At 34.8% G+C, this 14936-nt stretch overlaps 1 protein-coding gene across 3 annotated transcripts in view; it reads right to left on the reverse strand.

Moving 5' to 3' along the window:
• Window positions 1-8012: 8012 nt before the first annotated feature.
• Window positions 8013-14936, reverse strand: part of LOC114324368 (clavesin-1-like) — a 70385-nt gene continuing 63461 nt past the window's right edge. For all 3 annotated transcript variants that reach the window (XM_028272184.2, XM_050646279.1, XM_050646278.1), the window contains exons 6-7: window positions 14020-14198; window positions 8013-8458 (exon numbers count right to left, since the gene is read on the reverse strand). In XM_028272184.2, coding sequence (XP_028127985.1) covers window positions 8290-8458; window positions 14020-14198 — 348 coding nt within the window. In that variant the 3' untranslated portion in view covers window positions 8013-8289. The remainder of the gene's footprint in view (window positions 8459-14019; window positions 14199-14936) is intronic.

Consider the following 14936-nt stretch of genomic DNA (forward strand, 5'->3'; position numbering starts at 1 on the left):
ATCTTTCTGTCACACAGCACACCACTCGCTTCCTTCCACTTCATCCATCCAGCCCTAATTCTACTGCATGCATCTTTATCGATTTCTTCATTACTCTGTAATATCGATCCTAGGTACTTAAAACTATTGCTTTTCACAATCATTTCACCATCCAAAGATACCATTTTATTTGTAGTAACTCCATTTTTAAATGAACATTCCAAATACAGACTCTATTTTTGTCCTACTAAGTTTTAAACCATTTTCCTCCAGAGGTTGTCTCCACTGTTCCAGTTTTTGTTCCAAGTCTCTTTCACTACTTCCTATTAACACTACATCATCAGCATACATTAGGCATCATGGAAGGCTACCCTGTAGTTTCGCTGTTATCTGGTCCAAAACTAATGAGAATAAATCCAGACTAAGCACCGAGCCTTGGTGCAATCCTACTTTCACATGAAATTTATCAGTCTCTCCCACACCTGTCCTAACACTAGTCGTTACTCCCTCATACATATCCCTCGCAACCTTTACATATGCACCAGGAACTCCTTTCTTATTGAGTGCCCACCACAGAATCTCTCGAGGAACTCTATCATATGCTTTCTCAAGATCAATGAATACCATATGAGCGTTGGTCTCTTTATTCTTGTATTTTTCCATCAGTTGCCTTACAAATAAAATTGCATCTGTTGTTGATCTGCCCTGCATAAAGCCAAATTGATGATCTGATATTTCGGTTTCTTCACGTATCCGTCTATCAATTACTCTCTCGGCTAAGTAGTTTTATAGCCCTGTAGTTTGTACATTGTTGTATGTGTCCCTTTTTTTTGTAGACAGGTACTAATATACACCTTCTCCATTCATCTGGCATTTTTCCAACTTCCATAATTCTATTAAATAGACCTGCTAGCCAACTTATTCCTGTCTCTCCCAATGCTCTCCATACTTCCCCAGGAATATCATCTGGTCCGACTGCTTTTCCTTTCTTTATTTTTTGAAGCGCTTGAGCCACTTCCTCGTTTATTATTCTGGTAACCATTGCTGTTAGTGTCTCCGTTAACTCCACAGGCTCTCTGTCAAATTATTCATCTAATAAACTGTCAAAATACTTTCTCCAGATATCCAAAATACTGCCAGATAACAATATATAGCACTCGTTACAGATTTTCCATCGTTTGGATGTACTTTCCCAGTCATTCCGTCTTTTCCAGAGGTTTTATAATTTTTTTTTGCGTTTATAAATAATACACCTATTTGGAGTTGGATTTCTGAATTTATTTAGTTTTTTTATTTACTAATTTTCTTGGAAAATAATCAGAAATTTTATTGGGTGATCATCATGATTCTTTTTGGACTCTATTCACTGTTGCTCTAAAAAACTGGTTAGACGAGCCATTAAACCACTCTGGTGAAATTACGAGCTATTTCATTTATCGCCTTCAAACGCTCTACGCTTTCCTAAAATCTTTTCTTTCATTATATTCTGAACAGCGCTGCGTTAAATTAAACAGAACAAATAACCCGGTCTATATAGACATTTCAAATAACAAAAATTGCCGGAGAGCCAAATTTTGGTGGAGAGCTAGGGTATACCATAACAAATAAAGTTTAAAAAGTCCCCATCGATCCCATGTGTACGTCAAAAGTTATTCGGGGTCAAAGGTCAAAATTTGAGATTTTTTGAATTTTTTTCGAAAACGGTAAGTTTTATCAAAAAAAAACCTTAAACCAAAGTTGTAGATCTTAAAATTCTCTACAAAAATAGTCCTTACTATTTTTCTCCTAAGAGTTGCCATTCCTGAGATATCGCGATTCAAAGAGTCACATTATACATGATATCCACGTTTCCACACCACCTGTGAGGTAGTGTACTCAACGCGTTTTTTTTACCGTGGTTTCCCCTGTAGTCCTACTCCACTAACTGTTTTGACAATTTTAGGATAATTTAAGGAAACAATCCAGGTCAAGTTCTAGATATTACCTTATTATTGATATTGCTATTGATTATTAGGTTAACTATTGTTTTGATTTCTTTAGATATTTTAATCAGATTCATATTCTTGAAAGTCTACTTCAACAGTCAAGTCTTCTTCGATTTCATCTTCTTCCTCTTCCTCTTGCTGGATGTTCAAAAATTGTTCAAATGTGACTGAGTCATTGGTCTCTTCATTAAAATCACAGGAGTCTTCCTCTGTTGTACTAAACTGGACATTTGAGCAAGACTGACCTTGGCAGTTGGTACACACTAGAGAACACAGCAACCCGACTTTTTTACATCCACATTTGGCACTACAACCTTTTTTGCAATTGCAAAAAATAGTGTTAAGGAGTTTTTCTGGAGCAGGTGGGAGTAAGGTTAAAATCGGTTCCAGAGTATTATCTATTAATTTCCAACCCCAGTCTTCTGGATTCAGTTCATTGCCTAGCCATGTTTGAACTTGATAATATACTCGATACAAATGTTGAAAAGCAGATGCTGATGTTGGAGGAAGACATGATAGTTGTACTTGTTTCTTGTTTCGCGTATTTTTTACAAAAGTTAAGTATCGGTATTTATCAAGACAAATAATTTTTTTTGGAGCTCCATAAACCGCAAGAAGAAAGCGAATTCCTTCCGTAATTATTGTTTGCGGTGTAGAATTAAGTTCTGTAAAAACTTTACAGCAGTCAGTCAAATCTTTTTTTTATAATTTAAGTACTGACGTTTTGCCCCTTCTGTACATTGCGGACTTAGTGTCGCAGCCGGTTATCGCATGTAAAAATAAAATGTACTTTTGGCATTTGGGATAAGCCGATAAACTATTCGAAGAATATATCTCTGTTCGCTGTTGAGCCCTACCAGCTTTCAGAAAATAAGTAACTTTATCTACCGGAGTCCATGCAGTAATCAGTACCAACAAATCAACATCTTCACCAACTACAATTGTTGTGTTTTTTGCCTTAAACTTTTCAATTGCTGTCTCAATTATAAGGACATCTGCGTCATTTTTAGCTTATTTCACTTCAATATTCAATATGTAAAAGTTTATTGCTAATAAAGTAAAACTGAGACATTTTTAAAACTATAAAATTGTACAAATAACGGTAAATAACGGTACTAAATGGTAGACGCTTGTAATAAGCACTTATATTCACTTGAACTGAACCTTTAGCACTAAAAGAAACAGGTAATATGAACCAGACCTACGGACAATACTGTAGCCATTACCTATAATAGACAATCTGTTCTTTTTTAAACAATGGTATAGCCAAATGTTTTTCAAGGCCACGTGGATAGAGGAAATTCAGTTTGGGACTGATTACCTTTTGAAGAAATATTTTCAGAATAGTATAATATACTATATAAAAGAGACACAAATAGGCATTTATACTTGTCGGGCCACATTATGTATATACGTGGCTTATATGTGCATATAATGTATAAAGTAACTTTTAAAATCGCGATATCTCAGGAATGGCAACTCTTAGGAAAAAAATTGCAAGGACAATTTTTGTAGAGAATGTTAAGATCTACAACTTTGGTTTGAGGTTTTTTTTGATAAAACTTACCGTTTTCGAAAAAAATCCAAAAAATCTCAAATTTTGACCTTTGACCCCGAATAACTCTTGACGCACACATGGGATCGATGGGGGACTTTTAAAACTTTATTTGTTATGGTATACCCTAGCTCTCCACCAAAATTTGGCTCTCCGGCAATTTTTGTTATTTGCCAAGCATTTTGATGTCTAAGTTGACCGGATTAAAAGCCTTGCTAGTAGTTCCCAATCCATTGCGAAATCCAATTTTTTATAGGATTTAATTTTTTATAAATACGGTTGTGCGTAATTTTTAATAGTTATTTATGATATAGGTAAGTGTTAAAAGTACAATTTTAAGACACGCATGTGAAAGTTTGCAGAATGAGCGAAGCGAATTTTGCAATTCACATGAGTGCCTTAAAAATGTACTTCTTAACACGTATATCATACAATATTTTTTCTACAAACGTTATAAATTTATAAAATACAATACTTTTGGTAATTGCTGAAACCATGAAACCTATGACCCGTAAACGGTAGAACTGGTTGTCTACACTCGAGGAGAATGTCTAAAAATTCTTAGCGAAAATATTATACCGTTACATAAACTTGTTTTTTCTACAAACGTGTTAAAAATTCAATAATACAGTTTAAATTAAATTTAAAAAAACTTTTTAAAATTAATTTTTCAAATTGCGCAAGTTGTACTATTAATATTAATGTTAATAAATGAAATATAAATATTTTGACGTTTCAAAATTTGACAATTCACTTTTAACTGCAGTGCCTTAAATTTTTAAAGAACTAGATAGCACTAGTGCGTGCTTTAAAGTAGCATTTTTAACGATCCTATGGAGTGCTAAAAATTGCATTTTTAACACGGTTGTAGGAAAAAATATTTTCAATGTATGCCTCATTAAACCTACTGTTCTATGATCTTTATATTCATTAGTGTTATTTTTCTTACGGATTGAAATGAAAGTAGGAGTCAGCCAACCATCCGGTATTTTTCTTATTTTATAGACTCTATTAAAAAGTTTAGTAAATAAGCAGTATATTGTCTTCGTTTAACAACTTTCAAGAGTTCAACAGGCATCTCGTCTGGACCAGGAGCCTCTCCGATTTTCTTATTCTTCAGCGCATATAGTACCTACCTTCCCATTTATTATCATTGGTGCGCTGTCTGGTCCTTCTGATATTGTTGGATTAAGCTTTTCATATTAAAAAGGTGATATATTCGTATGACGGCCCGTTGCTCGTCAATTAGTTTATTTCCGTGCCTGCGTCTGTAGTTTCCGATGATTTCTCTAATCTTCGTCTTCTGCATGTGCCGTGCTCGATTATCGAGCGTTGGCTATCAAATTGACTATAGTAATTTTGTTGAAGGCAGCTCGGAAAAGGGATGCAGAGGATCTGTTAAACCATTCTCTCAGGTTTCTAAGTCATGACGTTCTTCTTCGACCTGGCCCACTTCTTCCGTCTACCTTGCCTTGTATTATTAAATGGATTGTATTATATCTATCTGGGTGTCGCATAACATGGCCAAAATATTCAAGTTTTCGATTTTTAACTGTTCTGACGACTTCCGTGACTGTTTCCATCCGGTGCAAAACAACTTCGTTACGAACTCTATCCACCCAACTTATTCGTAGGATTCTCCGGTATACCCAGATTTCAAAGGCTTCCAATTTCTTGAGAAGTGTATCTGTTAAAGTCCAACCTTCGACATCGTACAAAAGAGTAGAGAACACATAACATCTCTAATCTTTTTATGTATGTTAAATGAGTCGTGTAGTTCTTGTAGGTTTTCTATTTCACACCATTTCCATTCAACCAATTTTCCTTTGCTTCCCTAATTTTCCTTTGTATTTTTATGTGCATATTGTCATATCTGTTCATCTGTCATATCTGTCTGTTCTGGACATCGAAGTAAAAAGCGAAACTAAACAAAAATATCGGAGAGGACCACAAAAAATCAAGTGGTGGCTGCTAAAAGATGAGAAATAAGGTCTATTCAGGAGAAGAATAGTAGAAAAAATATGTTGAAACATGAAAGGAAGCCCTAATACAATTTGGAGAAAAATGGCCAGTAGTATTAGAGATACTGCTACTGAAATACTTGGGAAAACGTCAGGAAAAAAGTTTGAGGATAAAGAGACTTGGTGATGGTCAAACGAAGTACAAGGAAAAATAAAAGAGAAGAGAAAATTATATAAAAAGTGGCAATAAACCAGATCCGACACAGATCTTCAAAACTATATGGTGGCGAAAAAGGAAGCGAAAGTAGCAGTAGCAAAAGCCAAAGCAGAAGCGTATTCAAACCTATACGATCAACTTGATACCAGGGAAGACGAAACGAAGATATATAAAATAGCCAAACAGAGAGCAAAGAAAGCAAAAGATTTTAATCAGATGAAAATAATAAAATACTAGTTCACGAAAGGGATGTCAAAAAGAGATGGAGAAAGTACTTTGACAGCTTATTAAATGAAGAATTTGGCAGACAGCCTGTAGAGTCAACGGAGACAGTAGCAGCAATGGTAACCAAAATAACCAACGAGGAAGTGGCTCAAGCGCTTCAAAAAATAAAGAAAGGAAAAGCGGTAGGACCAGATGATATTCCTGGGGAAGTATGGAGAGCATTGGGAGAGACAGGAATAAGGTGGCTAGCAGGTCTATTTAATAGAATTATGGAAGTCGGACAAATGCCAGACGAATGGAGAAGCAGTATACTGGTATCTGTTTACAAAAACAAGGGAGATATACAACAATGTACAAACTACAGGGCTATAAAACTGCTTAGCCACACCATGAAAATATGGGAAAGAGTAATTGATAGACGAATACGTGAAGAGACCGAAATATCCGAGAATCAATTTGGCTTTATGCAGGGTAGATCAGCAACAGATGCAATTTTCATTATAAGGCAGTTGATGGAAAAATACAGGAGCAAAGAAACAAACGCTCATATGGTATTCATTGATCTTGAGAAAGCATATGATAGAGTTCCTCGAGAGATTCTGTGGTGGGCACTCAATAAGAAAGGACTCCCTGGTGAATATGTAAAGATTGTGAGGGATATGTATGAGGGAGTAACGACTAGTGTTAGGACAGGTATGGGAGAGACTGATAAATTTCATGTGAAAGTAGGATTGCACTAAGGCTCTGTGCTTAGTCCGTATTTATTCTCATTAATTTTGGACCAGATAACAGCGAAACTACATGGTAACATTCCATGGTGCTTAATGTATGCTGATGATGTCGTGTTAGTAGGAAATAGTGAAAGAGACTTAGAAGAAAAACTGGAACAGTGGAGACAAGCTCTGGAGGAAAAAGGTTTAAAACTTAGTAGGATAAAAACAGAGTATTTGGAATGTTCATTTAAAGATGGATCTACTACAAATAAAATGGTATCTTTGGATGGTGAAATTATTGTGAAAAGCAATAGTTTTAAGTACCTAGGATCGGTATTACAGAGTAATGGAGAAATAGATGGAGATGCATGCAGTAGAATTAGGGCTGGATGGATGAAGTGGAAAGAAGCGAGTGGTGTGTTGTGTGACAGAAAAATGCCAATGAAGCTTAAGGGAAAATTCTATAAAACAGCCATAAGACCGGCTATGATGTACGGAACTGAATGTTGGGCAGTGAAAAAGAAAGAGGAACTACGAATGCATGTGTCGGAAATGAGAATGCTTAGATGGATGAGTGGAGTGACAAAGAAGGATAAAATTAGAAATGAGTATATTGGGGGAAGTCTAGGTGTGGCACCAATTGATGCCAAAATGAGAGAGCATAGATTAAGAGGGTTTGGTCATGTTCAACGTCGAGACGTTAATCACCCAATACGAAGAATAGCTGAAGTGCAGATTCCTGGAAGGAGTAAGAGAGGAAGACCAAAGAAGACCTGGGGGAGACGATAAGGCAGGACATGTTGGTAAAGGGGATTAACATTGATATGACCCAAGATAGAATTGTGTGGAGAAATGCAATTAGGGAAGCCGACCCCGCATAGAGATAAGGCAAAGAGAATGATGATTGTCATATCTTGTTTTATCTACAATTTTAATGATAGTTCTGTTCTCCATTAACTTAAAGTATTTCATCCATCATCGAGTTTTGTTTCTTCTTCTGGCACTTTTTATCGAGATTATCTCATTTATTTGTAATATAGTATCTTTTACATTTTCAATTGGATATTTGTATCTTGACCTTTTCTGTTAATAGTTGTAGTTGACAATAGCTCTAGATTTATCCTTCTTCCACAGTTAAATTTTGCTGAATTTAACAACAATCCTTCTCCTTTTCCATTGCGTTCGCAAAATCTATGTTCTCCAATCGAATCTTCGCATTTCCCTTTGCCTACTTCTTCATTGAAATCACCCATTATAATAAGTATTTTAATATTTTTAATATATTTTAACATTTAATCAATATGGCCTCAAAATTCTTCGATATCGTTGTCGTCACCGAGCTGTAGGTGCATAGACTTGTACTAAAAAAACACAAGATATTTTAAAAATAATTTAATAATATGCATTATTCTTAAACATTAATACTTTATAAAAAAGCAAACAAAATCTATCCTTAGCTACAATTTCTTTAGCGAATACAAATAATAGCTAACTTAAACTGCAATAAATAACAGATCAGCAAAGCTTCTATCCTAATCCCACCAACTGGACCAAAGCATTGTGCAAGGCTACTTTAGCTACCGAGATCTGTAGTAGCTTTAGGCAGTGTTTTTAAAATCATTAGATGTCACAACTTTTTTTAGTCGATGCATTATCACTGCTCATCATTTTCTAGCTTGTCTTTACTTTCAACTTCACTATCACTTTCATCATCATCTTTATATTTATATCCCAAAGAAGTCAACTCTTTCTTGATTTGATCGTTACTGAGAAAGCCTTCTATCCAGTCGTTGTAGTTATAGTCGGGATGTATTCCTCCATATCTAAAAAATCGTAAAAAATTAGTAAAATTACATTATAGAATGGGTAGTAGATGTGAATATTTAAAAAAGTTGGAAACAGTTGCCCCGAGAGTTCAACACATTCAAGACGATAATGGAGAAGAAAAGGTCAAATAGAAATATGCTTTATTGTCACTGAAAATTAATTATACAATTTTATGGACAAAGCTTAACATAGAGTCACAAAAAAGATATACATAACAATAACAAATACAATTTTATGAAATTAGATAAAACGTCAATAAAAAAAATATAAACAAGTTAAAAAAGTGAAGTAAAAAACAAAACCAATATATTGCAAAATTACTGTAAATTGCAAAATTTAACATACAACATATAATAAAACACCAACAAAGGAACTAATAAGTTTAAGCTGCTGTATGTGACACCCAAATATAGATAATACACTTTAGTTACTTGTAAAATGGGCTTTTGTCATTTTACGGAACTTGAGAAAGGATGTTGCAGATTTAAGTTGTAAAGGGAGATGGTTGTATAGTTTTTTTGCGGAATATAGTATAGATTTCTTTACTAACTCAGATGACGGGATCGGTAAATAGACATCAAAAGTTGAATTTCTGGTGGAGTAGTCATGATGAGGCCTTGCTGGAAAGACATGCATGTGTTTACGAATTAAGCAAACAGATTCTAAAATATACAAAGATGGAAGGGTTAAAATTTCGTGATCTTTAAAGCAACTTCTGCAATGGGTTGTTCTTCTGAGGCCAAACAGATATCTTATTGCTCTTTTTTGTAATTTGAAAATTACATCAAATTGGGCAGCTGTACTAGACCCCCAAAAAGGAAGACCATATAGAAGATGAGACTCGAACAAAGAAAAATATGTTATTTTAACAGATGCTAAATTGAGTTCCTTCGAAACAGATCTTATGGCATAGCAGGCTGAGGCGAGTTTCTTACTTAACAAATCGATATGAAGGGAGCATTTAAGGTTGATGTCTAAAAGAATACCAAGAAATTTTACAGAATCAACGGTAAAGATCTGGCTGCTATTCACAAGCAGGGGTTGAAGAGCACCTTTATATGATAATGCTACCGTTTTATCCACGTTAAAGGAGAGTAAATTAGAGTCAGACCCGGTTTTTATCGTAAGAAGATCAGAAGTTATAGTTGCATGAAGAGTTGCAATATTTGAGTTGCTCCAAGTGATACTGGTATCATCAGCAAAAAGAAAAATTGTTCCATCGATTTTTAAATTAGTGATGTCATTTATAAAGATAAGGAAAAGTAGAGGACCCAATACTGAACCTTGTGGTACTCCACATACAATGTTTTTGAGACTAGAGTCAGTATCATTTGCTCTAACCAGTTGTTTCCTATTATCTAAGTAAGATTTGAACCAATTCAAAGAAATACCTCGAATTCCATAGAAATTTAGTTTTTTAATCAAAATGTGATTTACACAATCAAAAGCTTTGGCATAGTCACAGAAAACAGTGGCAGTATAAAGATTATTGTTTAGTGCTTGGTAAACCTCGTGAAGTACAGAAAACATGGCATCAGTTGTACATTTATTAGTTAAGAAGCCGAACTGATTTTGTGATAAAATATTGTTATCAAAGAGAAAGGACATAAGTCGGGTTTTTATGAGCCTCTCAATAATTTTGGAGAGTACCGGTAGTAGGGCAATAGGTCTATAGTTGCAGGCATTTTTCGCCACCTTTATGAAGAGGAATAATAATGGCAGTCTTTAGGCACTCTGGAAATTTACCATTTTCAAAGGAGTCATTAATTAGTGACACGAGGAGTTCTAACACATTATCTGTGAGATTTGAGAAGATTTTTATGGATAGTCCATCAGTACTACAAGATGATTTGCTTTTGATACTATTGATCGTTTGGATCAATTCAGATTTATAGATTGGTCTTATAAAAAATGAATTCGAGACAATTTCTGAATTAGGGAGATAGGAAATGGGATCTTGTTGAGACTGAATAGTTGATGTTATATTTTTACTCACGTTAATGAAGTATTCGTTTAGATTTTCAGGGTTTGAAAGGGCAAATGTTTGAGCTGCGTGGGTTTTATTTCGAAGATCGTTTATTATGGACCAAGTTTCTTTTGCAACACTTTTGGGGCTTCCCAGACGATTTTGATAGTAGGCGTTTTTAGCTGATTTGATGTTTTAGGTATGTGACTCTGTAATTGGTGATATATTGAGTGACAGAGACGTTGGTAGTAAATTTCTTGGTATAAAGTAGTGAACGCATATTTTTTGCTGATATGCGGATACCTTTGGTAGACCAGGGTTTGCGATGTTTTGGCTTAATCGTAATTAAAGGGCTTAATCGACAATAGAGAGCATTGTAGGGTCCTGAAAAAATTACTGCCCAGAATTATGCAATGACACGTCAAAAGATGTGTCAGTCTCATAACACAAGAAAGATGCAATCAGAGAGGCAGAACCAATCATTTTACAAGTTACAAGCAGATGTAGAGAAGGCCTAACCAACTAAGAAACAAAAAACCCAGGGATGGATGGCATACCAGCGGAGATTCTAAAAGCAATAAGCGATATTGGTGTAGATAATAATATGTGTAACATGATATGGATCACAGGTGAATGGCCTGATGAGTGGTGCGAATCAACCTTTATCTCTGCCCATGAAATGGGATCACTACATAACTGTATGCAGCAATTACATAACCATTGCCCTTATTCCTTACACAAGCAAAATAAGCCTGCTACATATAATCAATGAACAGCTAAATAGCTTTCTACTTCCTGAGAAAGTCGAACGGCAATGCGGATTAGTACCAAGAAAAGGAATGCGCGTGCAGATATTGAACACCGTACAGATAATAGAGAAAGAGAGAGAACACAATATAGCAATGCTGCTCTGTTTCGTAGATTACTCAAAGGTTTTCGGTTCAGTAAAATTCTCTTCTGAAAAATGGAAAATATGGGAGCACCTCATTATCTAGTTAACTTAATAAGAAATCTGTATGATAAAAACTCAGCCAAAATTAAAGTACACGGAATATATGGAAGTGTGGTCAAAATAACGAAAGGATGTAGATCTTGACAGATTGGATCTGCAAAAGTAAGATTGAAGCCTTCGAAATTTGGGTCTACTGAAGAATTCTAAGCTTTTCCTGGACAGAACAGAGAACAAACATGTCAATTCAGAAAGAGCTTCATACAAAAGACATACAGAAAAGTAAACCGAGCATCCATAAATCAGTTCGGCCACATAGTCAGAAGAATGGAGACAATGAACGAAACGTAGAAAGACAAAGACCAAGAGGAAGATATCCAACGCGATAGGCAGACCAAATGAAGGCTCTGGTGGAAAAATCCCTACATGAAGCCGTCCATCTGGCACAGGAGCCAAAGGACACAGCAAGCTAACAATATATAGAGGCTTAACACGCCCTGACAAGGGTTTAAGGAATGAGGAAGAGTAGATGTAAATGAGATGTTTAAATGATCTATTCTCTACACGAATTGACAAATATTTTCAACCAACATAATCTTCCAAAATTGTTGTTATTCGTTTACAAATGTAAAGAAATAAATTTATAATTAATATATAAAAATATTTATATGGGAAATAAGCCACAATTAAAATGAAAAAAATAATTTTATTAACGTTTCGACGCCCAAATCGGGTGCCGTTGTCAAAATACAAAATATTACTAAAATAAACTAAAGTGTTGTTGCTAAGCAAAAAAATTCTTCTATAATTTATTTAATCTCACTCATTTATATTGGCAATTCAGACATATATTATACATTTTAAAGTAGAAGACTTTAAAATGATATTGCCAATATTTATGAGTTGCGTTCCTGGGACGACTTACTGAAAGATAGTTCATTCTTGTGATTTACTATGAAGTCTCTAACGCGAGAATTTTACTGTCGTTGCATTTGGTTGTTTTTTAAAGACATATCACATGCTATAATTTTTTATGACGGATATTCTTGAGTTGGGGTTAATTTCATGTAATCGAATGAACTATCTTTCAGTAAGTCGTCCCAGGAACGCAACTCATAAATATTGGCAATATCATTTTAAAGTCTTCTACTTTAAAATGTATAATATATGTCTGAATTGCCAATATAAATGAGTGAGATTAAATAAATTATAGAAGAATTTTTTTGCTTAGCAACAACACTTTAGTTTATTTTAGTAATATTTTGTATTTTGACAACGGCACCCGATTTGGGCGTCGAAACGTTAATAAAATTATTTTTTTCATTTTAATTGTGGCTTATTTCCCATATAAATAATTAATCATAAAAATGCCACAAGGAAATAGCTTCAGAACAACATATAAAAATATGTTTTATAGACCTCAATAACTGCTAAAATACAAAAAATACTTTAATATCTAAAGGTAAATATGGGATACGAAATGAATTATTGAACTAGGGTGAAGCGCCAATAACAGATCAACTGACAGCATTAATAATTAATTAGCAAGATTATAAGATACAATAAAGTATCTCAAAGCAAAATATGGTCAACATACAGCAAACCATTATTAAACATGGTCTTATCAAAACATTCCAATACCTGCCTAATGGAACGGCTGCAAAAATTAAAACTGGCTCAAGGATGTCTGAGGGATTTAAGGTCACGAAATATTTCGCATACCCTTTTCAAAATTTATCTGGAACAAGCACTCAAGCTGTGGAATACAAAATGTAATGGCATGGGAATCCCTCTCAATGACGAGACAACACTATACACTTTGTGTTTCGCTGATGACAAAATTCTGATTGCTCAGGATCATGACAACTCGAGTTACATGATGCGGAAGCTAATAGAAGAATGTAACAAATGGGGTCTCCAAGTCATCATTAAGAAAACTAAAGCCATGTGTATTGGAGGGACAAAACAATCCATTACATTAGACTATGGGGTAGAAATTAAACACTGTGATGAATGCAAGTACCTGGGCAAGAAGATAACTCAAGATAACGTGATCATGACGACTTGAGTTATATGACGCGGAAGCTAACAGAAGAATATAACACATGGGGTCTCCAAGTGAACATTAAGAAAACTAAAGCCATATGTATTGGAGCGACAAAGCAGTCCATTACATTAGACGATGGGGTAGAAATTAAACACTGTGATGAATACAAGTACCTGGGCAAAAAGATAACTCAAGATGGAACACTCAATACTGCTATAAAAGACAGAACCATACAGGGTAGAAAAGCCATATACATGATGTAGGCATTCTGTGCCTACATCATGGATACAAAACAAAACAACTATAGATACGGTATGGCCATGTACAGAGAATGCCAGATGACTGGATTCCTAAACAGATTTTGGCATGGACACCACAAGGGACAAGGAAAAGAGAAATTCCTCCGGGTCTATGGTTAAAGAGAGAAGAATGGCGGTTAGGAGTCGGAAGGCGTCGAAGAACGCTATAAACCGATAGTAGTAGTAGTAGTAGTATAAAATACAATAAAATACCAGAAGAAGGGATGACAAGCGAGCTAATCTTATGATTTAAAAAGGTAGTAGCCATGGAAGAAGAAAAAGAAGTAGATTCTTACCTTTCGGGTAAATGTTTTGGATCGATATGTCGGTGTAGACTTTCCATGTCTTCGCCGTGGAAAAATATCCTCTCCTTCATCTTGTCATCTAAAAACGGTTTAAAAATATTGTAGCACATATCAAATACCCAGGATTGATTGACAATGTGAAGAGCTTCTATCTTCATTGGAAAGGAAGTCTAAAAGAAAAGAAAACATTTCAAAGTCTTATTAATTTAAAAAAATTCTTATTACAAAAAGCTTAAAACATTTTTTTTGTTTGTATTGCATTAAGTGAAATACCCCATATTTAATAAACTTTATAATTGTTTATTAAATTAATAATTTGTTTATTAACTTTATTTTAATTAAAAACACTTAATTTATTAGTGTTTATTTTTAAGTTATTTGTATACTAAAACATAAAATTTATATCTAATTACTTTGTACAATTTATTTTACCATATCAATAATCGCGCACGTAACATCGAAATTATGACTGAGTCCGTTCACCACAAATTCTCTTATTCACAGCAGTTCTACCCTGTTTTGGAAAACTGTAGAATGAACCTCGTACAACTTAACCCGTTCGGCGAAGAATATGGAGGTAAAAATCGTTCCGTACAAACTTCCAGAATGGTGCGGAAGGTATATCGTTACAGGTCTGACGCCTTGTTTATAGTGGGACCGTGCAAGTTCGGCAAAGAGACACCTGGTTTCTACGCTCAGCAACATTATTCGCACTTTTAATTATATTGGCCAATTATATTAGTCCTGGTTACTGGATAATTGTCAAGGCCATAGCCCAAAAAAATAATATGAAGAAAAAATCAGATTCAGGGCCCGGATTACGTACACTCGATACGCATCGTATCCGCCATGTTTTCCCATAAGGCGCTACAGTAAAACATGGCGGATACGATGCGTATCGAGTGTAC

This window comes from Diabrotica virgifera, chromosome 3, assembly GCF_917563875.1.
Source record: "Diabrotica virgifera virgifera chromosome 3, PGI_DIABVI_V3a".
NCBI lineage: Eukaryota > Metazoa > Arthropoda > Insecta > Coleoptera > Chrysomelidae > Diabrotica > Diabrotica virgifera.